The sequence below is a fragment of the Ovis canadensis genome, chromosome 16 (genome assembly GCF_042477335.2).
Source record: "Ovis canadensis isolate MfBH-ARS-UI-01 breed Bighorn chromosome 16, ARS-UI_OviCan_v2, whole genome shotgun sequence".
Taxonomy (NCBI): domain Eukaryota; kingdom Metazoa; phylum Chordata; class Mammalia; order Artiodactyla; family Bovidae; genus Ovis; species Ovis canadensis.
This window is the reverse complement of record NC_091260.1, coordinates 76164223-76188725: the sequence shown is the minus strand read 5'-3', so window position 1 is coordinate 76188725 and position 24503 is coordinate 76164223. Positions and strand designations below refer to the sequence as shown.

Genomic DNA, 24503 nt, shown 5'->3' with positions numbered 1-24503 from the left:
CAAATACCTAGGAGTAGGATTCCTGAGTGTATGATAAGAGTATATATGTTTTTGTTTTTGTCATTTTAACAGGTATGTAGTGGTATCTTGTTGTTTAGTCACTTAGTCATGTCTGACTCTTTTGCAGTCCTATGGGCTATAGCCCCCGCCAGGCTTCTCTGTCCATGGGATTTCCTAAGCAAGAATACTGGAGTCGGTTGCCATTTCTTTCTCCAGGGGATCTTCCAGACAGGGATCAAACCTGTGTCTCCTGCATTGGCAGACAGGTTGTTTACTGCTGAACCACCAGGGAAGTCTGGTGGTACTTTACTGTGGTTTAAACATTTTTTAAATGTGGAAAAACATACATAACAAGAGTTACCATCCTAACCATTTTTAAGTGTGTAATTCAGTGGCATTAAATACAGGCACATTGTTGTGCAGTTACCAACAACTTACTGTGATTTTAATTTGCATTTCCTTAGTGATGTTTGCATTGCTTTCTTGATGCTAACTTCTCTAGGTTAGCATCAGGAAGCTTCTTTGGTGAAGTATCTGTTCAAATCTTTTGCTGAAACTTTTTGGATTATTTTCTATTGTTAAGACAGCAGTTAGTAAGCTGGACGAAGGACTTGAATAGTTCACAGAGAAAAAGAACATGGCAGAATGTGGAAATAATCTAGCTTCACTAGTAATAAAAGTACTTAATTTGCTATTATACAAGTTATTTTTGTCCTTCTATTCAGTAATGCAGTGTGTTTTTATTAGACGGAGCAAGCTACCATTCAAATGCAAGAAAATAATGTTGGAGGGGTAGATAGAGATATATAGGAATTGACATTAAATTATGAAAAAATAAAACATTCTGGAAAACTTGATCATATAACCAAGGTATGCATGATAAAGTTGAAAAGTTCTTTTTTGGAATTTGGGGCTCTGTTTTAATCCTCATTTCTTCATAAACTTGGTTGATAACATCGTTGGGTTAGTTTAGAACTGGAGTTAGCTGATCTCTGTCTGCTCCCCACTTGTCCTTGGTGTCAGAGGTAGTGGTAGGGTTGAAGTTTTTCTTGTACCGTTTGGCTGGATTACAGCAGCAGTTATTGTCTATAAAGTTTTCTGGCTTACTGAGTTGCCCCTTTTCTGGTCCTTTGGCTAGAGGGAGCAGGTTTTCGTGGGGACTTTTTTTGGTTTGCTCTCATTATTGTTTCTAGGTTGCCAGCTTCTCCCCATTAGTCTCTAGTTCAGGCTCAGTTCAGTTCAGTCACTCAGTCGTGTCTGACTCTTTGCGACCCCATGGACTGCAGGATGCCAGGCCTCCCTGTCCATCACCAACTCCCAGAACTTATTCAAGCTCATGTCCATCAAGTCGGTGATGCCATTCACCCATCTCATCCTCGGTGGTCCCCTTCTCTTCCCGCCCTCAATCTTTCTCAGCATCAGGGTCTTTTCTAATGAGATCCAACCAGTCCATCCTAAAGGAAATCAGTCCTGAATATTCATTGGAAGGACTGATGCTGAAGCTGAAACTCCAATACTTTGGCCACTTGATGTGAAAACTGACTAGTCCAGGCTACTTAAGGCAAAACGCAGAGAACTCACTACTCACTGCTGTGTGTGTAGTTCTTTGTGGCCCCAGCTCCTTTTGCTGGTCTGCCTTTCCTTCACTCTTTAGTCTTCTTATGTGTGTTTCGTGTATAATATCCTGTGTTTTTAGCTGTCCTTGGCAGGAGGAGTAGAGAGAATATTTTATCTTGATCTAGAACTTTTCATTCTTTTCTAGTCTTTACTGCTGTCTTTCTCCAGGAGGAAACTTTATCCTGATTTTCTAGTGATACGTGTTTTTCACATTTTTGTATTTTTTTACATTTGGAATTACAAAGAGTAAGTAACTTTTTGTGTCTGGGGTTCTTTATCACTCAACATCATTTTGTGTTGTTGCTGTTCATTTGCCAAGTTATGTCCAACTCTTTGCGACCCTATGGACTCCAGCACGCCAGGCTTCCCTGTCTTTCCGTGTCTTCTGGAGTTTGCCCGAATTCATGTCCATTATATATGGACACATACACAAATATATGCAGTTGATCCTGGAACAACACTGGTTTGAACTACTTGGGTCCACTTTTATGCAGATTTCTTCCAGTAATTATATGGTGTTGCCCGTCATCCCCATTCATGGGTTTCATGTCTGTAAGCTCAACCAACTGCAGATCAAAATTTTCACGTGCCTTTGCTTCAATCTGTGGATGCAGACAGAACCTGCAGATGTCAAGGGCAGACTTTGGGACTTGAGTGCCCTGGAGTTGTGTTGTACTTGGGGCCTCCTGGAAGCAATCTATCCAGGGATACTGAGGTACAGCTGTACTATAGGCAGCATACCCATGTAAATTAAGGAAAGAACTTTCCCCAGCTGTGATCCCTGCAAAGTAGCAACTGTTAATAGCTCTTACCCTACTCTTGCCTGGAAAATCCCGTGGACGGAGGAGCCTGGTGGGCTGAGGTCCATGGGTCGATGAGGGTCGGACACAACTGAGCAACTTCACTTTCACTTTTCACTTCCATGCATTGGGGAGGGCAATGGCAACCCACTCTAGTGTTTTTGCCTGGAGAATCCCAGGGACGAGGGAGCCTGGTGGGCTGCCGTCTGTGGGGTCGCACAGAGTTGGACACGACTGAAGTGACTTAGCTTATTCTTCCAGAATAAATGTTCAGCCATGACCTATGTTTTGTTTCAGGTTTTTCTGCTGAAATGTGGATTGGCAGGGAAGAAGCTTCCATGCCTTCTATTCCATGCGCACAGACTAGCGAAGGAAACTTAGTTGAGGATATAGACCAGGCGCAGCCTAGCTCTTACGCAGCTTTTCTTGGCCTCCAGTTCCTTGATAAAGGTGATGAGCCACACCTAATCAGGTGTGTGGCTCGGGGCCTACTAAACGGTCAGTGTTTGCCTTAAAGTGTTGTATAGCTGAGGCTTATCACCATTCTGGTTGATTTAGAGAAACAATCTTTGCCTTTCCATTTAGGGAAATATTCATACAGAAAGTACACTTGAACAAAACTCATGTAGTCACAACTTTATCATGTGGGAAAAGACAAAGAGTGAGTACTACAGAAGAGATGTGTGATATTGTTTCTTGGATCAAATTGTTTTTAGAGTCATTTAGATTAAATGGTTTTAAATTAGAATTGGATTGTTGGTTTCATAGAAATAGACCTTTAGAAATGTTGAGACAGATTACTTAGATCTTACTCTGCTTTCTTTCCCTGATGAGGATATAGACAGTGAAGTTTGAACACATTTGTTTTTTGGCCTTGATGTGTGGCATGTGAAATTCTAGTTTCCTGACCAGGGATTGAATCCATGTCTCATGTATTAGGAGCTCCAAATCATAACCACTGGACTACCAGGGAAATCCCTTAACACATTTTTTAAAACATGATCACTAAAATAGGAAAATTGCTAACAAAAGTTTTCACGTTTGTGTGTGTATTAAATAAACCACATGCTAAGTCCCCCTACTAAAGAACTTCGTGATAAAATTGGACTTGGTAGTGTTTAGTAAAATAAAAGTTAAGCTATGATATTTCCAAATTGCATGTTTAATCTTTGATTTATATAGTTTAAAGGTTTAATTATATAAATTTCAAACTGTCACAAGTAATCAATGTAGTAAGCCATCATATTGCCAGCATCTAGATTCAACAGATACAAGCAGGGCTGACAGTTCTTTTATCTCAACTCTTTCCCTCTTGCTTCCCCACACTCTACTGGATTGTTTTAAAGGAAATGCCAAATATGGTATCTTTTCATCAATAAATGCTTATGTATTCTTTTTTTTTTTAATGCTTATGTATTCTAAGAGATAATAACTTATTAAAAAAACTAACCATAATACCACTATCATACTGCTTACTGTCTTTATCCTCTCAAGTTTTAAAAGGCCTGTCAAGGGGCTTCCCTGGCAGCCCAGTGGTTAAGACTCCACACTTCCTCTGCAGGGGACACAGGTTCTATGCCTGGTTGGGGGAATAAGACCCCACATGCTGTTTGGTGCAGCCAAAAGAGTAAATAATTAAAAAAATAAAAATGCCTGTCAGTATTATTGCTATTAACATGATGATTACTGAATTCTCTTTAGGTTATCTCTATAGTCCCTTTTGTCTTTGGATATAGCCTACTAGGGATGTATGATCATGTTATGAAGTCTCTAAAATAATTATTTTCTGTGATTAAGCTTGGTATACACAGGTTCATTTGTTTTTGGCTTATTTTCTACTTTGACTGTTTGGTTCCCACTTTTATTATGTAAAAGAGTTCCATGATTCTAAAGATGATTTAGAAGCCTAAATGTTCCCTTCTCTTTCCTTTTATAAAATCAGTGGAGCTTGTGAAGTCCCTGATAAAATAATAATATTGTATATGTGTGTATTTTGAGAGAGTCATAGTTACTGTCAATTCTACTGTGGGGAAAAAAATTATATAGGGCAGTGGTACTCAAACTTTTTTGGTCTCAGGATCCCTGTAAACTCTTCTAAAAGACTCAGAAGAACTTTTTATTTACCGTATAAGAGAATAAAAACATTTAGAAATTTTTATTCACTTAACACACTTATTATGTGTTAATATACATTTTTCTTCATGAAAATACCCATATATTCTAAAGCCAGAACATTGGTGAGAAGAGTAGATTTGTTTTATATTTGCATGTCTTTTAAATGTTTGGTTTAGTGGGAAGCAGCTACATTCAAACAGTTGTGTTCTGTAGCCTCTGGAAACCGCCGTTGTACACTGGCAAGACAGTGAGAGGAGACTCCTAGTGTTAGAGTGGAGAGAGTTTGACCTTGCAGGGCCCCGGTGAGTCCCAGTTCTGTACTGTAGACTCTGTTGAGCAGAGCTCTGGGGCTTGATTTAGATTTGTTGTGTTTGCTTAGTTTTGTGTTCCTTGGTTTGTCCTTTAGAAGGATGGAATCTTCTGAAAATCTGTCTGGATCTAATGGAGATCTGGTCTTCGCAGTCACGCTCAACTCCAGCCCAGCCTGCCCCTTGAGGCTGTCCTGTGGAGTGTGGGGAACTGTGGTGCCCGGGTGGATGGGCGCACCCCGCAGTCACCGTGGTATTCCCGCCCGCAGCGCCCGCGAGCCCTAGGGGCCTCGGCGGCATGGGTATCTAGGAGGAGTCAGGCTGACTGTCAGCCATTTGCCCACTCCTTGGTGGTGTTCCGTGCATTACCTCCCTGTGTTCCGCTGGCCGAGTGTGCCAACAAAGGCTCTTCCTGGCCCAACCCCGGTCCCTCGCCGCACAACTGCTGGCTGCCAGTCACCATGTTTCTGCAGGGTGATGGGAGGCCAGCGGTGTTGCCACCGCTTCCCTCTGTCCTGTGTCCTGCCTGCCACGCTGTCTCTGCTGCCCCCTACTTCAGCCCCTGTGGCTGCTTGAGAGCTGGTGGAGGAGACAGGAAGAGGTGGAACCACTTGCACTGTGACTGCACCTGCCCGCCCACACTTAGACTCAAACTCCCCGTAAGTGGGGCATCTTGCATATGCCTGTCTCTAAAGTTAATCCACAGAGGTCTAGGCATTTCCGCTGGTACCCTGACATAGCGAATGACTTTGAGTGCAGGTTTGGGTGCTACCTGCAGAACCATGGTCATTCTAGAACTCATCCATGCCCCTGGGCATCTGCAGCTCAGCTCTGATGATTCTAGGTCACCAGGAGTGCATGTCCTGTGGCCCCGTTAAGTTGTTGTGCCGACCAGGGCAACTGGGAATTGGGTGATGGGGAACCCAGATTTGGTTCCGTAGAGGAAGCCTGGTAATGGACTACCCCAACCAAGGGGTAGCGGACTTGTTACTCTCAACCCAAGGGTGGGGAGGCAGTGATGAAAAACAGAACTGGTCTCTGGAGGTCTGGTGATTGGAATGAGTCCACTTAAAATTCTTTAAGGTGGATCCACTGCATGGCATATCTAGTACCTGCAGCTGAGGTGGTGGTGGTGTAGTTGCTAAGTTGTGTCCAACTCTTGTGACCCCATGGACTGTACCAGCCTCCTCTGTCTCTGGAATTCTCCAGGCAAGAATACTGGAGTGGATTGCCATTTCCTTCCCCTAGGGCATCTTCCTGACCCAGGGATTGACCCTGGGTCTTTTCCATTGCAGGCAGATTGTTTGCTGACTGAGCTATGAGGGACGCAGCGGAGGTAGTCTCCAGCTTCAATGGCAGGGTGTTGAGTTCGGTGCAGTTAAAATACCACGTGATCTGCTGCGCAGGTTTATGGATGGGGATCCTCCGCCCCTATCCCCACACCCTGCTTCTCCTCGTCCTCCTGGCTCCTAGCCTGGTTTCCCTGGGCTGAAGTGCGGGAGCTGCCTGCACACTGCCGCTGGAAATCATGGCATGGGACCGTGATTCTGTTTCGTGTTGGAACTTTGCGGAGGCCAATTACATGCGATGGCTGGGAAGTTCCCACTGCACCGCTAGAGCTCAAAGTCTTAGATTGATGCAAAACGGACCAGAGTGAAAGCTGTTGCCATGGATTTTTTTTATTAATTAAGGATGAAGGTGTAAAAGGGAAGTTCAAAGAGATTCTGATCCCATATTGTCTCTCCATAAACGATGTCGACTGCCAGCGTTATTTCCGGTAATGTGCGGGTAGCTTACCGGAAAGCAAAGTCCTTCCGATGATGGTAGCGGCAGTGTCTGGTTCTAGAACTGAAATTTAAAGGCACAGTGGTGCAATCTGTGCTTTATTTGATACAATTCAGATAATTCGACTCCATGGAAACCAGGATTGACACTTTTGATAGCTTTTTCCTGGGTGGTGGTGAGTTGCTTTTCTGTCTTGCTGGAGAGATTTGTCTGGTTTATAGATAACAGGGAGACTAGTGTGCTAACCATAGGTTACCCTGAGGGCTTGTTAGCCTTAACTTCGACAAATATTGTTTAGCCGCCCAAGATTGAGCAGTCACAAGTCTGTGATGCTCTCAAGTGGCCAGAACCGCACCACACTGCTCAGCATGTGTGCTTCCAGTCAGACGGGTGCTGGAGATTTCATTATTAAATCCGTTAGAGATAGGCTCTGGGTTGCAGTTGTTACTCATTAATGAGGAATTCCCTGTAAGAGAGTAGATCAGAAGTTTGCATCAAGTCCCTGCCCCTTGTTCACACTGCCCATTGCCCCTCAACATTCCCTCCTTGGGGTTGGTATTTGGCCTTGGTGGTTCGCTGAGAAGCCGTTCTAAATGAAAGTCACTACCAGGTTTTTGTAGGTGGCCCTGCGGAAGGACCACATTGGTGAACGAGAGCTTGATGGCACTCTTTCCGTCCTCTGCATGTCACCCACCACCCCAGGCCGACTGATGGCGGTGCAATCAGAACCACTTGGGGCAGGAGCATGAGGAGGAGCTGCTGCCCTCTGGCGGCAGACCCGTATCCCTGTGCTCCCGTAGTTTGTGCTTAAGGCGGCCTCTGGCTGTTCTCTCTGGCCTTCGTGGTCTTGGGATGCCCCCTCCACACCCTGATTGTGTGTGTGTCTGTTAAAGTGTCTCCCTCTAGTGGAAGGTTGTCCCCAGAGCCGCTCACTGCTGTTTCTATAAGTCCTGAGATAACGTTTTTGTGAAGTTTAAAGTTAGGACTGGACTTAGGACTTTAGAGATGTTATGGGGAGGGAGGTGGGAGGGAGGTTCATGTTTGGGAATGCATGTAAGAATTAAAGATTTTAAAATTTAAAAAAAAAAAAAAAAATGTTAGGAGAAGAATGGTGATTGATTTTTGCAGTTTCCCTGGTGGCTCAGACGGTAAAGTATTCGCCTGCAATGCAGGAGACCTGGGTTAGATCCTGGAGTCGGTAAGATCCCCTGGAGTCAGTAAGATCCCCTGGAGATGGGTGTGGCAACACACTCCAGTATTCTTGCTTGGAGAATTCCTTGGACAGAGGAGCCTGGATAGTTATAGTCTGTTGGGTCACAAAGAGGTGTCACGACTGAACGACTAAGCACCATGCAGTTTTAAAGAAAACCACTGTTTCTGTCATTTTCAATTTTTATTTATTTACAGAACTCTAATACAAAGAACAATTGACCTTTTTATATAATAGGGATTTTAAGTTTCAGGTGTATTTGATTATCATCTTGATCACCCTTTTCAGTTCTCCATAATGTTGATGATGTTTTATGTAGTGACAGAGTCTTACTTTGACAAATAAAAACTTTTTCAATATTTTAGTTTTTGGTGGTCTATTAATTTTTTATAAGTTACAACCAAAATAATTCAATTTTTCTTTTTTCATTAATAGACATATGTAGAGTGTGTCGGTCAGAAGGAACACCTGAGAAACCTCTTTATCATCCTTGTGTGTGTACTGGCAGTATTAAGTTTATCCATCAAGAATGGTGAGTCATCCTTTTGGAAAATTTTTGCCTGAGCTTCACTGTATAATAAAGGGAATTGTTTCGATGACTTTTTCTATAACTAGATATTTAAAAAAATTTTTTTACTGTGTTTGGAGATTATCCCTATTCCTTATTACCAAGCCATGTCATTTTGGTATATTGTCTTTTGCCCATTTGTTTGTTTTTACTGTGGGGAGCTTATATGTTCATGGGGAGTATTACGGTTTTCTGGTTTTGCTTAGGATGGTTATAGCTTACATTGAGGAAATGCTTTGTGTCAGGGAATACTCAGTACTTCTGTACATTTTAGCTCATTTAATCCTTACAGCAGAACTGTGAGGTGGCGTATTACTGTCATTCACATGAGGAAACTGAAGCATAGAAAGGTTAACTTCTCGGTGGCACAGCTAGCCAATTAGTGATAGGCCTGGCCACCAGGCAGCAGTGTGATTAAACCAGCGTTAGAACTGATGCTGATGCTTGGAGATTCTTTTTATATTCAGTTATCTTTGAGGAGATTACAGTTTCCAGTAATTAATAGTTCAGTGTAATCTCAATTGCTTTTTAGTAGTAGAAACGTGTTTTTTTATCTTTATTTGTTATAATTCTGTACTCATCTAGGGCATCAGTGATAAAGTTAAAGATACTCTGAATTCAAAATTGTAAAAGTTCTGTGATATGTAAAACTTTAGTACAGCAATATTAGTTTTCAGTAAAACCTCAAAATTTCCTTGTCATAAATACTATACTTATGAATATGTTTGCAATTTCAGCTTAGTTCAATGGCTGAAACACAGTCGAAAAGAATACTGTGAATTATGCAAGCACAGATTCGCTTTCACACCAAGTAAGTTCTTCAGAAGTTTACACTGCATTTCTAGATTATAACTGGCTACCTAAAGGTGTTTAAAGAGTTTTAAAGCAACTATTTTTGATTTAATTTGTTTTTGATAGTAATAGAAGGTATTGCTATAGCATTTTGGAAAGCATTTTTTAAAACTACATGTTAGCTTTTAACACACGCATGTGTGATTTAATTTGCAAGATATTTTTTTTCTTTCTTTTTTATATTTTAGATGAGTTCAAACATATACAAAGGTATAATGAACCTATGTGTATCCATCACTCAGTTGCATCCATTTTCAACCCATAGCCCTTACATGTAGTCCCCTGTGCTCTTTAACAGCAAGCATTTATTATCTCATAGATTCTGTGGGTCCAGAATCTGGATCGACCTTTGTTGGATGTCTCTGGCTCAGCATCTCTCATACGCTTGTAGTCAGTGTTGTCAGGTAGAGCCCCAGTGTCATTCGAAGGCTTGGCTGGGAAGCTGTGGGGTGAGGTCTTTCTCTGAGCTCGCTCAGGTGTGTGTGAGGGGTCAGGCCCCCGCAGGCCGTTGACTGGGGGCCTCTCTCAACTGCATGTGGGCTTCTCTGGTGGTTCTCTGTGCTCTTGTTCCCACATCTCCATCCTTATTACAGAAAATCCCATTTATGATTTCATCTGTACATATTTTAGCATGTACCTCCAAGACAAGGGTTCTTAAAAAAAAAAAAAAACAGCTCTAATACCATTATTTACGCAGAAAAGTGAGTAACTAATGATGCCTTAAATTTGTGAAATATCTCATCCCTATTAAAATTTGGGATAGCTTTTGAGTTAAAATTGTGTTGGTGGTAATAATAACACTAACAATGACAAATATTTAATTCACTTTTTAAAAACAAGACTTTTTAAGCTCAGTATTTTGTAAACCTATGGTAAATATTTTGCAGATCTTTAGAATTCCGATTATATTTTATAAGTCTTTTGCCTATTGATTTATATTAATATTATGCACCTTATAAATAAGTAGATGTTCATACTGGCAAGGTATCAAGAATTTGAAGCATATTTTCATTCTGGGATCCTAGTACATTGCTCTTCTTCCTCTTCTGCCCCCTCCCCCAAAGCTTTTTCTGCTTTGGTGTTTGTTTGTTTTAAGCATCTTGAAGTGCTGAGTATAAATTCTGTGAACTAGTGTTAATTTTACTTTGTTTTTATGCAATGAGTATATATGATTAAAATCGTAACAGTTTACTATTTGAATGTTGGCTGTGCTAGAATGGGAGCGGGGAGTGGCTAAGGACCCCAGTGGGCTGCTGCTCCTGTAGGAAGTGGCTCTGCTGCAGATTCTGCGCACTGTGAGCGCTGCTGCTGAGGCTAGTACTGGGGGAGGGTTCTTTCTTGAGGACCTCTGTCAGCTCCATCATTTGCACCTGTACGCTTTATGTGGTCTATGATAACTCTGGAAACTAGTTGGTTATATTGTTTGAATGCTGAAATGTGTGTGAGTTAGCCTTACATAAAGTTCCTGGCTCTTGAGTGAGGGGGTGTGTACATCTCTTGAATCTTTTTTCCTGCTCAGAGGCCTATTTTATTGGCTTTTATATTTATGTAATCTGCTCTCATAAATGACTTCTGGGTAAATGTGGTATTATGTTGTAACTATTTGAATTATTTTTCATATGGGACAAAATACTTAAGTGCAATGCAAAGGTCAAAAGTTAGGTAGTTCTGTATACCTACAAGTAACCTATTTTTGAATCTTCATGAAGTTGTGTGAACTTTTTCCTTTCCCCCCCCTTACAGTTTATTCCCCAGATATGCCTTCACGGCTTCCAATCCAGGACATATTTGCTGGACTGGTTACAAGTATTGGCACTGCAATACGATATTGGTTTCATTATACACTTGTGGCCTTTGCATGGTTGGGAGTTGTTCCTCTTACAGCATGTGAGTATTCATTTCCCTGTTGCTGGAGTTGTTTAAGTATTACACAACTGTTTAATATTATAAAGTATTTTTGTTCAGTGATGTTTATTAGATATTATAATGTTGTATATTAGGAAAGCCTCATTTAGAACATGTTATTTACCTGAATGAAAAACCATTTTTTAACAGGTGAGCTTCTTAAATGAATGTGGGAAAGAAACACAGCATATAGAGGCTAATAATGAAAGTTCATGAGAGAATTGAAAAATGAAAATCAAAGCATAATTGAAAGGAAATTGACTTTTACTCTTTGAAGTTTATTAGAGCTTTCAAAAATGGCAAAAGATGTATTTTTTTGTAATCCCTTTTAAAAAACACATCCTCAATGGTCCTGAAGAGTTGGGAAGTGTATTTTTCGAATATAGGAGTACTTCTGGGAAATTGGTATACTAACTCTTAGTTGATTCTCTCTAGGTTCTTTGTGTTCTTAAAGACATGGAGAGGAGTCAGTAGTATATGTGCCAGAGTATGTAGATAGCATTCTTTAGAGTTAAATGCAAACAAGATTTTTACATAAGTGTGATTAATATCCTCATGTCTTCTTAAAATAAATAAGCTTGATGAATTATGAAAATCTTATGAGAATAGCAGAATCGGTACTATTCACTTGAAGAATGAATTAGTGAGCTAGAAGATTGAGCAAAGAGTTCTCTAGGATATGACTCAGAGACAAGAAGTTGTAAGTATGAGGGAAAAAATTGAGAGATAGAGGCCACATCCTGTTGTTTCAGTATCTGACTAGTAACTAGTTCCAGAAGGTGAAAGAGAGAGAGCTGACTCTGATAAAGGAAAAAGACAAAGCTAGGCCCATTCTAAAGTTTTCCCGTGCTGAATAGGGTAGTGTATAGATACTATGCTTTCAGATTATCCTGCAAAGTAATGACAGTCAGGCTGGCTGAATGTTGGAAGACAGCTGAGGCTTCAAAATTTGACAAAACTTTTGAGCCTAGAATCTTCGAAAATTATTGTCAGATAGAAGGACAAATACAGATATTTCAATAGAGGCAAGGAGTTGGAAAGTTTACTACTTCAAATTATTTATGAAGTAGTGTTTGAAGACATATTTTACTAAGGAGAGCAAGGAATCAAAGAGAAAGGTATGATTTACAAAGAAAAGTACTTCTTATAGCTAAATTATAATTGTTATTAATCTACAATAATTGGAGTAGGAAATGGCTGCCCATTCCAGTATTCCTGCCTAGAAAATTCCATGGACAGAGGAGCCTGGTGGCTACAGTCCATGGGGTTGCCAAGAGTTGGAGATGACTGAGCATGCATGCGCTACAGTTTTTTCGGTGTCAGTCTGAAACTGAAATTCTAGGCGATCTTCACATGAAAGAATCTTGTGAGGGGAGGATAGAAACGAGAGCCTTTTAGATTGTATGTCTTACTTGCGGGGAAATTATAGATGCTTTAGACAAAACAAGAAAATATAGGCCTAGCCAAGTAAGAGTCCTGAACTAGCGAAAGTGATTAAGAGCAGAGGTACCACCACTGTTCAGGGGAGGAAAGATGGTCATTTCAATAAACGGTATAGCATCAACTAGTTGGGCATATGGAGAAAAACGAACCATACCATCATCTCCCACCTGACCCAGGTTAATTTTACATAGATCATAAGTCTGATTGTGAACATTAAAATTTTAAAAGTTTCTGAAAGATAATATACTAGAATAACCATAGAAGAAAACATTGAGAAATTTGACTTAATTAAAGTTAAGGTTTTTAATTCATGCTTAGACACCCTTAAGAGAGAAAGGCAAGCTACAGAGTGAGAGAAGGTATCTGCAGTTCACATATCTAACAAAGGACTTGTATTCAGGATATACACAAGGAGTATGTAATAAAATAACTATTAAATCTGAGAGAAAGGCAGACAAGCCAATTAAAACGTGGACAGCAGATGTGAACAGGTGTTTCTGGAAAGAAGATTAAATAGCCAGTAACCACAGGACAAGATGCTTAGTATCATTAGTCATCAGGAGAAGGTACAAGAAAGGTACTCTACCGAATCAGCAGAACGGCTGAAGTTAAGGAAAAAAAACAGTGCCAAATGCTTTTTATTAGGATGTGGATCATCTGAAACATGTATTCATCAGTAGTAATGAATATAAATATGGTATAACCACCTTGGAAAGCTGTTTGGCATTATCTGTCAGTGGTTAATATTTTAAATACATTATGACCCAGCAGTTCTATTTCTGGGAATATTGATTGCAGAAATATTCACAGGACACAACCTTGTGTCCACTGAAAGACTTGTATATAATAGTGTGATCACTGCAGCTCTGCAGATAGTAGTTTAAAACTGGAACCACACGAGTAACAGTAGAATGGATACTGTGCACTTATCCCTATAATGGAATTCTACATAGTGATGACAAAAGAGCTGGCTGTGGTGACATAGGATAACATGGATGAACTTCACTTCTTTGAGAAAAAGAAGCCAGGCACAAAGAGTATGAATTGTATGATGGCATTTATGTGACTTTTTAAAATAGGCCAAACTGATCTGCAGTGATAGAGATCAGAATAGTGGTTACCTTGTGCTGGAGATATTGACTGGGAAGTGGCTTGAAGGAGCCTTCTGGAGAGCTAGAAATGTGGAGAATCTTATCTGTGTGGCAGTTACTTGGATATATAGTGATGTAAAAATTCACGCAGATACACTTAAGATTTATGTGAATTTTACCTTTATAAAAAAGTAACAAAACTTAGAGGTAACTACTTGGAGAGTAGAAGTAAGATGGTGAGTTTTTATCCTATGGAGTAGGACTAGGAGACAGTGAATAAAATTTGAAGTCCACCAAAGGACAGGAAAGACAAGAAGAGAGGACAGAGAAAGGGGAGTAAAAGTGATCACAGTAGCTCTGATCACTGTGTACATGTGAAAGTGTTCCACTATGAGAAACAAGTACAAAACAGCCGGGGCTGATGTTAGAGAGATTTGTTAGCTAACAAAACACAGGAACAGTATTCACCAGCCAGGTCTTCTTCAAGATGAAACACTCTAAATGAGGAAAAGCATTTTATTTTATATTAATAAAAGAAAACGTAAGAATTTTTATGCATCAGCAAACAGGACTTAGAACGTAAAACATTCACAGCCATGGTGGAAAACTAACACACTTCTCTGAAATCAGCAGATCAAATAATAAAAAATTAAGTAAGGACTTTGAGGATTTAAGTAAGAGGTAACAAGCTTGATTTCTGTTCTGACTTGTTTGCACATACACTCATACACAATTAAAATCTGTCATACTTCTTTCTTTAAGTCAGCAGTGTGCCTGTGACTGTCTTCATGTAGGAAGGTGTTGAACTACCCTGTTTTTAAGCACACTAGTAAGGAAGCCTTTAATTTATGAATCTATTTTCTTATCTACAGACAATTGGCCTTCTGTCAGTTTTACTTTGCTATAAACATACTTGCTTTGAATATTTTATACACAGATATGAGCAATTTGCATTACAGAAAATCTGTTCCTATCTTTCTGTTTTGACTTGACATTTGAAAACAGCCATTGAAGTTACTGTAAATTTTTGGTACAAGGCTATAGAGGATACTTAAACTAACACACAAGTACTGGTTTGAAAGAAAACCTCAACTTTTGGGCCCCATTTCCAAATCTATTCCTGCCTGTTCTGGTAAGAGGATAGGGAATGGCTATATATTGACCCTTACTTCATATTTTCCCTTCATGGCCAGATTGAAGATTTTGTCCTTTTGAAGACTCTTGAATTTGTGTTTTTAAAAAATTGGTTGTTAGTTTGCTATTCATAGCATTGAAGCATGTACTCCACTGAAAAGTCCTTTTAATTTCAAAAAGCATGTACCCCCAAAACTTCATTTTCATGAACAGATTCAATGAATTTTGAAATTCTAGGTTAAAAAAAAATTCTCTGTATTATAATTTTGGAGATCTTTTCTGGATTCCTCCCCCCCTTTTTTTTCAAACATCTAAGCTCATTCAGTAAACACAAGTAAGTAAATCTAGAGAGAATCTAAACTTTAAACATTATTGTGTAACACTGACTCTTTACTGTCACTAGCTTTAATGCTTGATCTTTTTTTTTTAGTTTAGTATTTTGTGATTCAAACTTGCAAAGACCAAGTGTTTATTTCAGTGGCATTCACACTTTACCTCTGTTCAGCTGAATGGCTGTGTGAGTTGTGATGAGAGCTGTGACTGTGCTGTTGCGCCCTCCCTTGGCAGGCCGCATCTACAAGTGCTTGTTTACTGGCTCTGTGAGCTCCCTCCTGACGCTGCCGCTGGACATGCTGTCCACGTGAGTATTGACCCTCATAGCTGTGGAAGGCCGTGCGGTGGGAACGGTGCTCATCTGTTCTTCCACATGCTTGGATTTGTTGTGATTGGAAAAGTCCTTCTATTCCTCTTACCTATTCTAACAGCTTCAGGGAAAGCAACTGATGCATGTAAATGATGTTTTAAAACATACCATCTTAAAGGAGTGTTTGGTAATGGTCGGAAAGCTAGTTAAATAAGCTGTCACATAGTGCGAGAAAATGTGTTGTTCCACGTAGCTGCTGAGAGTTCCTTTAAACATGTTTTTAACAACACAGATGTTTGAAGCCAGATACCTTTTTAAATTTTTTTTTTTTTGATTGTTAGGTTATGGACTCTAAAAACTTGTTGACTGTAGCTTTATTCTATTTTAATTTGACATGAAGCATTATAATTGCGGTTTCTTGGGAAAGACATGTGACTTATATTTTTATTATTGATGTTAGAAATACTGTAAATGATTAACTGTATCAAGATCATTAGAATATTAAGCTTGCAAAAGATTGGACCTCTGTTTGCTAAATCTTCTTTTGTACCCAACTGACCTTAGGTTTCTGATCCCTATTCAGTAAAGGCAAAGGATAATATAGGACTGTTTTTTAGAATAGAGGCATTCAGCTTATATTATGAAAACAAGCCAAATGACAATAGAAGAGTGCAGGAGAGCATGTTTCATTTCTGATAAACAAGAAATCAAGTCTCTGCATCGTTATTTTGAATTATGGTTGAAAACATGTGGAAACATGAGATGTGTAAGCAACTTGGTTTTCCTACTGGTGGTTTTACCTGCTGGTTTTACCCTTTTGGATAAAATAGGCAAGCTATTTATTTCTGTGTCTTTGGCAGTATAGGAAGCAGAAAAAAGGTTTTGAATTTCATTCACATTAGAACAGCTTCTGAAGTAATGTTCATAAGTAGATAGGAATCTTGGAAATAGGGCACTAATGGCTGTGGTCATGATAACAAGGAGAAGCAATGATTTGACACACTTGACAATTTAGAAATAGTGTAATAATATTACCCTTTGTATGAAAATGCTAACCTGTGAAGTGATCCACTGGAAATAAATACGACAGCATTCCTATATCTGGACATCGGATTTTTATCTCAGCCATCCAGAACACAATTTTAGTATGGAGGCAAGGAAAATCAGTCTTAAATGGCTGAAGTGTCATTCATTATGTCTCTGTGTTTATGACATAACTCACCTCTGGCTTTCCTTTAGAAATTGTATACTAGAGAAAAGCTCATGTTAGAAGTATCAAGGGAGGTCAGAAACAAGTTAAAAGTGATGGAAGTTGCATTTTAACACTATGAAGTAATAAAATAACTGTTTCAAACAGGTTGGTCGTGTTCCATTTAGTTTGAGGCTGAGTTGTATTTATCATTGTAACTTTTGAGAGAACAGTGTAGCAGCCAGTCAGTATCCCAGTTGTTTAGAAAAGATGACTTGAGGTCCCATGTGTGCTGTTCAGTAAAGTGGGGTGTATTCCTTCTTTTATGGTTTCTGTTTTGAGTGGCAAAATATGTTAGTATTTGCCAAAGCTTAAATTGGGAGGCTTTGACTTTGTGAAAGCCAGGTGCTTATGGAAACCACCGTGCCAGAGAAGTTTCCGTGTTTTGGTCTCAGGGCAGTGTTCTACTTGCCTACCGCCTTTACTGCTTGTTGGTGGGACCGCTAAACATCTGATTGTTTGGCTGGTGTGATCATTTAGGTAGTGCATTGAGATGGTAACAGAAGGAACCCTGGCACTGGAATAAAGTTGCAACTTTTTGGTGACCTTGGGCAAATCATTGGACAGTTCGAAACCCTTGTCTACTCATCAGACAAAATTCACATTCAGTTTTTACGTGTATTGGTGAATTTAACCTTTGAACAGCCCACTCTTCAAAGTGGGCTGAACCCCCTCCCTGAGGCACATTCAGAGATTAAATTCACAAATATATGTGAAAACCATGTGTGAATTTTGAGCACTGTGTTACTTAGTAGCACAGTTACCACCAAAACACAGAGCTGCTGCTTGCCTTATGTTGGCAGGCTCCCCCTTTCACGCCAGCCTGATGGGTTAGGGCCACGCCTGAATTGCCTTCATGAGCTTCCTCAACTGATACTGGAAGAATGCTGGAGGCTCGGTGGGGATCGTCGAAAGAAATTGTAAGCATGGGTAGATTTTATAATCTCATGCTGCCTTTTAGAATGTGAAGAATTGAACCAGTTTTTCTGAAAGCACTTATAGTTAAATGACTTATTTTTTCTGAGTAATGTTTCATTGTCTCTATAGAATATATTTTTTGAAAGTTTGCTTAAAATTTCTTAGTACCTTAGCAGATGCTACGTATTCCATAGCCCAGGTCTTCAACATCTCAAGGCACAGTCTGTCAGTTAACTATTACTACAAAACATGCTGTCTCCAAAACTTAGTAACTTAATGAGCGTTTTAATTCACTCGTAATTCCAGGGGTTAACAGTTTGGATTGGGCTCAGCGGGTAGGTTTACCTGTTGGACTTGCCTCAGTTATGCCTGCGTGTCATTGGGGTGGGATGGTCTAAGATGAGGTACTTTGGTTCTTCCATACGACCTCTCTTCCAGAAGGCTAGTGGGGCTTCTTTACATGATGGTCTCAGGGCAGCCTTCTAAAAGGGTGAGGATGGAAGCTTGAAAGCTCTCTTCTAGGCTTTGAAACTCAGGAATTCTCACTTATGGTGCAGATGGTTCCCAAACCAGCCCAGAGTTAAGGTGTGAGGGGAAAGCAGAGGATTCTACCAGGAGTCTGTCACTGTTTAAAGTCTGCGGTGACTGGTTGCTGTTCTTACTAGTGGTGACAAGGCAGGAGGCAAGAGGGGTTCCCACCTATCAAAATTTTAATGTTCTGGAGGGTTCCTTAGCAAGGGGTTGATTATCATTCCTCTTTCTACTAAGATATATTCCAGATAGTATCTGAGGACCACATTATTTCAGTTTGGAGCTTAAAGGCTGAGGTCTCCCAAATTGACCCTTCCTTAAGTCTCCATGAAGGGAAAAATGTCATTTTATTATGATAGTGAATTTTCCAAAGGCTCCACAAATTCTTGAGTTAGCTTTGAATTATTTTAAAATCAGACATAGACCAGGGAAGGATATGCTCCTTCAGAGAGGAAAAGAACAAAGAAGTGTTCAGTAGAGTAATACTCTGTGTATTGACATGTGGATTGTACATGATCTGTTAGAATTTGTTGAGGAGCTAATATACTTTTAGTGTATTTGCTGTTAGCATTGAAATTCAGTCTGCCTTCTGAATGAGGCCTTGGTAGCGCTTCCCACAGGCGTCTTGCCTTGCACGTTGTGAGCTGTGTGTCTGTCAGCCTTCCTGTAGTGTCTTTGGACCTTACTAGAGGCTCTTCTTTTCGATTTGCTGATTCTGTTCATTTTCATAGGTTTAAGTATGAGCCAACCAAGTTGGTTAAACTTGTGTGTAAAATAAGGATAAGGAAATTCTTAGTAAGTGTTGGGCAGAGGATTTATCTTTAGTAAATTCATGCATTTAATACCTGACCTTTGTCAAGTATTTTGGCTACTCTTATTTTTTGCTTGCTGCCTTCCTTTTTCTCAGTCATCCTCAAAGAGAGGCTGGATAGCTGGTTTATGTAGTTCTGATGTTATTCCTTACCTTCTATAATATAAACACATACAATACAAATACATAAATACATACATTTGACCCTCTTACAGGTAAAGTGCCACCATCCTCAAATAACTTTTTGAGAGACTGACTTTTACCAAGAAGTTACCACTTTTCTGGCTGTTCTTTCTAGATTTTTGTATAAATGTTTTTGAATGTTACCTTTGGTTTCTTAACTTGAAGTGTTCTTTGGAGTAGTTCTGTATACCTCTTTCTATTTTTTAAACAGGGACAACTTGTTGGCGGATTGTTTGCAGGGTTGTTTTGTGGTGACGTGCACACTGTGCGCGTTCATCAGCCTGGTGTGGCTACGAGAGCAGATTGTCCACGGGGGAGCCCCGATATGGCTGGAGCACGCCGCTCCGCCCTTCAATGCTGCTGGGCATCACCAAAATGAGGTAAACCCCTCTGTCCCCAAATTCATTTGATCTGGGTGGGACATGAGAATTATTGTCCCCCTCCAGGATCTAAACCCTTGACTCCTGTGTCCCTCATTGCGAAGCAGGACAATGACAAGGTTTGGGAGAAGTTTAAGGGAGAGGTGAAAAATCAGAACCACGTGGCTGTAACTTTGCCTGTTAGTTTCCTAGTGAGACTGGGGGCAGTATTAGGTTGTGTACTGAGTGCGCCTTCATTCCCTTCGCCTGGGCTAACAGCTGCCTGGAACTTAATATCCAAATCTCCTTCATGTCCTTTTGATGTGTTCCTTAACATTAAGGAGGCCCCTTGCCCTCTTTGTTCATTAGTTTCTTCATGTGTAGAACAACTCACCTTTGTCTTAAACATTACCAAAAGTAGAAAAAAAGGAATATTGTTGATAACAGCCTTGTACAGTTTTACTTTCTCTTAATGAGAGATGGCATGCAAGATGAAGAGCGTTTGCTTGAGGCATTAAGAAGAGGACGGTATGATAAATGATTTTTAGTATCTTGTTTACTGAGAAACTACAGGGCTAAAGATGTCAAAGAAAAAAAACTGACAAAAACAGTTGACACCTTGTAAAATTTTTATTATGAAAAAATTGACTATAAAATTAACTCTGTAAATAGTTAACAACAGTTTTTCATTTAAGTACCTTCGCTTTTTCTAGTGTTAGGATTGATTTCATCAAATTCCTCCATACCCTTTTCTCTACAGATTTAAGGGTACAGCTTCTTTGAAAACTACGCATATGAGAAAATGGGACTATAAAGCAAGCATGCTTTTCTTAACCTAGTGTTAATACTTCATCATTGTATCTCATATTTGAAGCATGTGACCACAGTTCTCTTAAGAGTCTTTGTTACCTTTAGAGGAGTTCAGTGTTTTAATTAACTGCAACTGGGTCTTTGCATTTGGTGGGTTGCAGAATTCAGGAAGAGGTGGAGAAATGAGTGTGTGGGAACTGATGACGTTCCTGTGGACAGGCTTAACCTGCAGTGCAGACTTCTGAGAAATCTTTCCTCAGGTGCTAAACTGATGACTGAGAATAAAGTTATATATCAGTATGTGTGTAAACAAGCAAGTAGAGAGCATAAATACATTTTCATCCCTGAAGTGATCAGTAAAAACAAGAGATTGCCTTATAAAGAAGGATTCTGAAATGATGTATTCAAAATAGCCAGATTTGTTCATGTATTTTCTGTAATGCTTCGTGAAATGTTAATCTCTAAATTACACTGAATGAACGTGTATACTGTTAAGTGAGTTTGTGTTCTATTACCAAGTTGGTCCAAATTCAGGTACATTTAGAAGAGATGCCTTTGAGAGCTGATTTTTTGGGATTTTAGTAGAGTGTTTGTCTGTTTGCTAGTTTTGTTTTTTAGAAAGGAAGGTACAATTTGGAAATACTGCAAAACGGAAACAAGTTAGCCAAGTTTCTGGTCTCTTCTGTCACTTTAGGCTCCAGCTGGAGGAAATGGTGCTGAAAATGTTGCCCCCGAGCAGCCTGCTAACCCCCCAGCGGAGAATGCGGTGGTGGGGGAAAACCCTGATGCCCAGGACGAGCAGGCGGAGGAGGAGGAGGAGGAGAACGAGGAGGAAGACGATGCAGGAGGGGAGGATGCAGCCGACGCCAACAACGGGGCGCAGGGTAATGGCTGCGGCCTGTCCCCACCCTTTCTCCGTTCCCAGCTCCCCGGGGGAGGGCCGCAGTCTTCAAAACTTCATGGGTTTGAAGTTCTGTTTGTAACCTGATTTTACTTTATTTTAGCAGACTTGAATTTATGGGCGCTCATAAGCATGACATTCTTTTTAGCTATGAAGCAGGGCATGTTTTGTGTTTTAAAATTCTTCACACAGGACTTTTTAAAGGATGGATAGGAAGAAGTTATTTGTAAGTTGGAGTAGATACTGTATTTTTTAAAAAGGGATTTACTACAATTTTATCTGATCGCTTTGCCATCTTTACTGAGTCAGTGCAACTTCTCTTGTTAAAGAAGAATTTTGAAGTGTTTTCTGCAGACCAGACATCACCCAGAGAAACTCATTTCTCATTTTCTGGCAGTATGTAAAAACTCTAGAATGTAAAAGAATGTCTGAGACCAGCCCACCAGTCAGCTGCCAGCAGTTCACCGTGTTCTTTTCTCTCTCCGGCCCCAGAGGTTTCCTGTCAAGTGCTGCACTGTCTCTGGGTCCACTTATCACTGCTGAGTGTTCCCTCTGCCCCAGGCATGCAGACACCAGGTCCTGGCCTTCCTGGAATTTCTGGTCTAGTGATGAAGTAGAAATATCCAAGTGAGCGAGTCTGTTATTACTATCCAAGTGAGCGAGTCTGTTATTACACAGTGTGATAAGATTGCAGCTTGCTCTGAGGGTGCTCCTGAGAAGAGACCTGTTTGAAATAATTCGCTGGGTAGCTAAGAGTAAGTGATCCCTGAGCTGTGGCTTGAAGGATGAGAGGAAGCCAGTTGTATAGAGGGAGCAGGGGCCTTTGAAGGGAGAGGGGGGTGTGTGTTCCGAGGCTCTGAGAGTGCAGCCGCAGTGCCCCAGTGACACCTGGTTTCCGTCTGTTGTCTCATGCAGTGGGTCCTGCCTGGACCCTCCTCCCTTCCTGTTCCACACAGTGTTTATACTGATCTCTTGCCCTTAAAATCTGTCAGTGATTTCCCCATTACACTAAAGAACAAAATAAAATCCAGGCTTCACTTTCCTTTTGTATCAGTATGATCCGATCCCCGTCTGTCTTTTGTAAACATCCTCTACCACCCTCTTCCTCACCCAGAGAGTTCCAGTTGCCTGGGTTCTTCACTTTTCTCAAATCCACCAGGTTCATTCTTGATTCAGAGCTGTTGAGTTCCTCTATTTCACATAATCTTATTTATGTCCTTTCTAGCACTTATGTCACAGTCTGGAATCATCTAATTTATTTTGTATGTTGTGTTTGTTTGTTTTTTAAAAATTGCCTAACTAGCAAATATTCAGTGTGGAAAAATTTTAATTTTAGTTTAGCCTATTTTAACTGTTGTGTTTAACAACAGTTATAAAACACTGTTAAACACAACTTAAAATGTCTTATTATTTATTAAACTCACATTCCAGAAGTAATGTTTAAATTATATTTCCAGATGACATGAACTGGAATGCTTTAGAATGGGACCGAGCTGCAGAAGAGCTTACGTGGGAACGAGTAAGACTTCTATCTATTAAGTGTCCTGGTGTTTTAATTCTAATGTATGTCTTAAAGTTGGCCGTATTTAGATGGGTCACTGATTTTGCAGTTATATTTGATGAAAATAATTACCAGAACTTCAGTTTCTAGAGGAAATTAAGTGATACATTGTTTGTGTTGAAAATATTACAAATACTATGATAAAGATCCATTAATTCCTTTTCTATCTTTTGATACAAACCTTGTTTCACTTATGAAATTTGTAACTTGAAATTGTGCACTTTTGAAACTGAAGTAACAATTTAAATATAAGTATTAACTCTGATATATCAGTTAACAAAACAGTACAGTGTATCATGAAATCTTGACTGGCACCATATCTAATGTAAGAATAAAAATCCAAGATGGAGTTTTTTTAACTTTATATAATTTGGATTAAAAGGATATCCAAAATATAAAACTCCTACGATAAGTTTTTCAGTCTCTGAGAATGATAGGCTGTTTTGGAAAGTAGTGGGTAAATATTATGTTTAAAGATATTGAAAGGATAATAAGCTTTTTTCATAAATAAAATTTATTTTTAATAAAATTTATTTTCATAAATAGATAAAAATCCTGTTGAATCTTGATTTAATGCTTATTATTTATTTTAGATGCTAGGACTTGATGGATCACTAGTTTTTCTAGTAAGTAAAGCTAATCTTCTTTAATAATAGAATTGTAACTTTGTCTTAGTGATTCAGTGATCTCAAATTTACAATATATGGTTGCTTTTTATGCTAAGGTCAAAATGCCCTTTGATTTTTGATTACTTGGTGTATTGAAGAAAGTCTTTTTTGTGTATTGAAAATATTGGCAAAGCATAAACATAATGCTATCTAAAAATGAAATTATTAAAAATATTTGAATTTTAGAAAAGAAAATGAAATACGAAGTTGATGGTAATTCAGAAAACTTGGTGTTCTTTTAAAGTCCCAGCTTGCTGTGTTTTAATGCCTGAACTGGTGAAAACAGCAGCTTTGAGATGTTCACAGAGAGAGCCCTGTTTGCTGAGCCTAACCTATGTTTACCGTAACAATAAAGAGTACCACTGTAATGTAAAGAGCAGTTCTTCGAAGAACTTGTTCTTTAAGGTGAAATGATGCTTTTTCCAGGTTCTGTGATATAAAGTCACAGAACTTGCCCTTTGGGATTTTTAAATAGCTTTGGTCATCAAGATGATTTTGGCTGCAGGTAGCCAAACTCCAGCTGACTAAAACTGCTAACATAAGAGGAAGTCTAGAGGAAGGATGGGCTTCAGGTGTGCTTGATCCAGGGGCCCAGCGATGTCACGGACCCACATAATTTCCCTCTGCTGTTCACAGAGGCCCTCCTAAAACGGCCTCTGGATGGAGCTAGAATAGGAATTGAGGCTCATAGCTTGAGGATTTGAGGAATATATCTGATGATAATTCTCAGATTAGTAAAAAGTGATATTAGTGAGCTCCTATTCAGGGTTAGATCTGGAGAAGGCAATGGCACCCCACTCCAGTACTCTCGCCTGGAAAATCCCATGGACGGAGGAGCCTGGTAGGCTGCAGTCCATGGGGTCTCGAAATGACTGAGCGAATTCACTTTCACTTTTCACTTTCGTGCATTGGAGAAGGAAATGGCAGCCCACTCCAGTGTTCTTGCCTGGAGAATCCCAGGGACGGCGGAGCCTGGTGGGTTGCTGTCTGCGGGGTTGCACAGAGTAGGACATGACTGAAGTGACTTAGCAGCTTAGATTC

At 39.8% G+C, this 24503-nt stretch overlaps 1 protein-coding gene across 1 annotated transcript in view; it reads left to right on the top strand.

The window, feature by feature from the left end:
- The window catches only part of MARCHF6 (membrane associated ring-CH-type finger 6), a 74904-nt gene that overhangs the window by 13711 nt on the left and 36690 nt on the right, over nucleotides 1-24503 (top strand). Inside the window, exons 2-9 of the mRNA XM_069556098.1 lie at nucleotides 8271-8367; nucleotides 9141-9214; nucleotides 10999-11142; nucleotides 15396-15468; nucleotides 19375-19543; nucleotides 21027-21216; nucleotides 22691-22752; nucleotides 23388-23420. Of these exons, the coding sequence (XP_069412199.1) occupies nucleotides 8271-8367; nucleotides 9141-9214; nucleotides 10999-11142; nucleotides 15396-15468; nucleotides 19375-19543; nucleotides 21027-21216; nucleotides 22691-22752; nucleotides 23388-23420 (842 nt within the window). The remainder of the gene's footprint in view (nucleotides 1-8270; nucleotides 8368-9140; nucleotides 9215-10998; nucleotides 11143-15395; nucleotides 15469-19374; nucleotides 19544-21026; nucleotides 21217-22690; nucleotides 22753-23387; nucleotides 23421-24503) is intronic.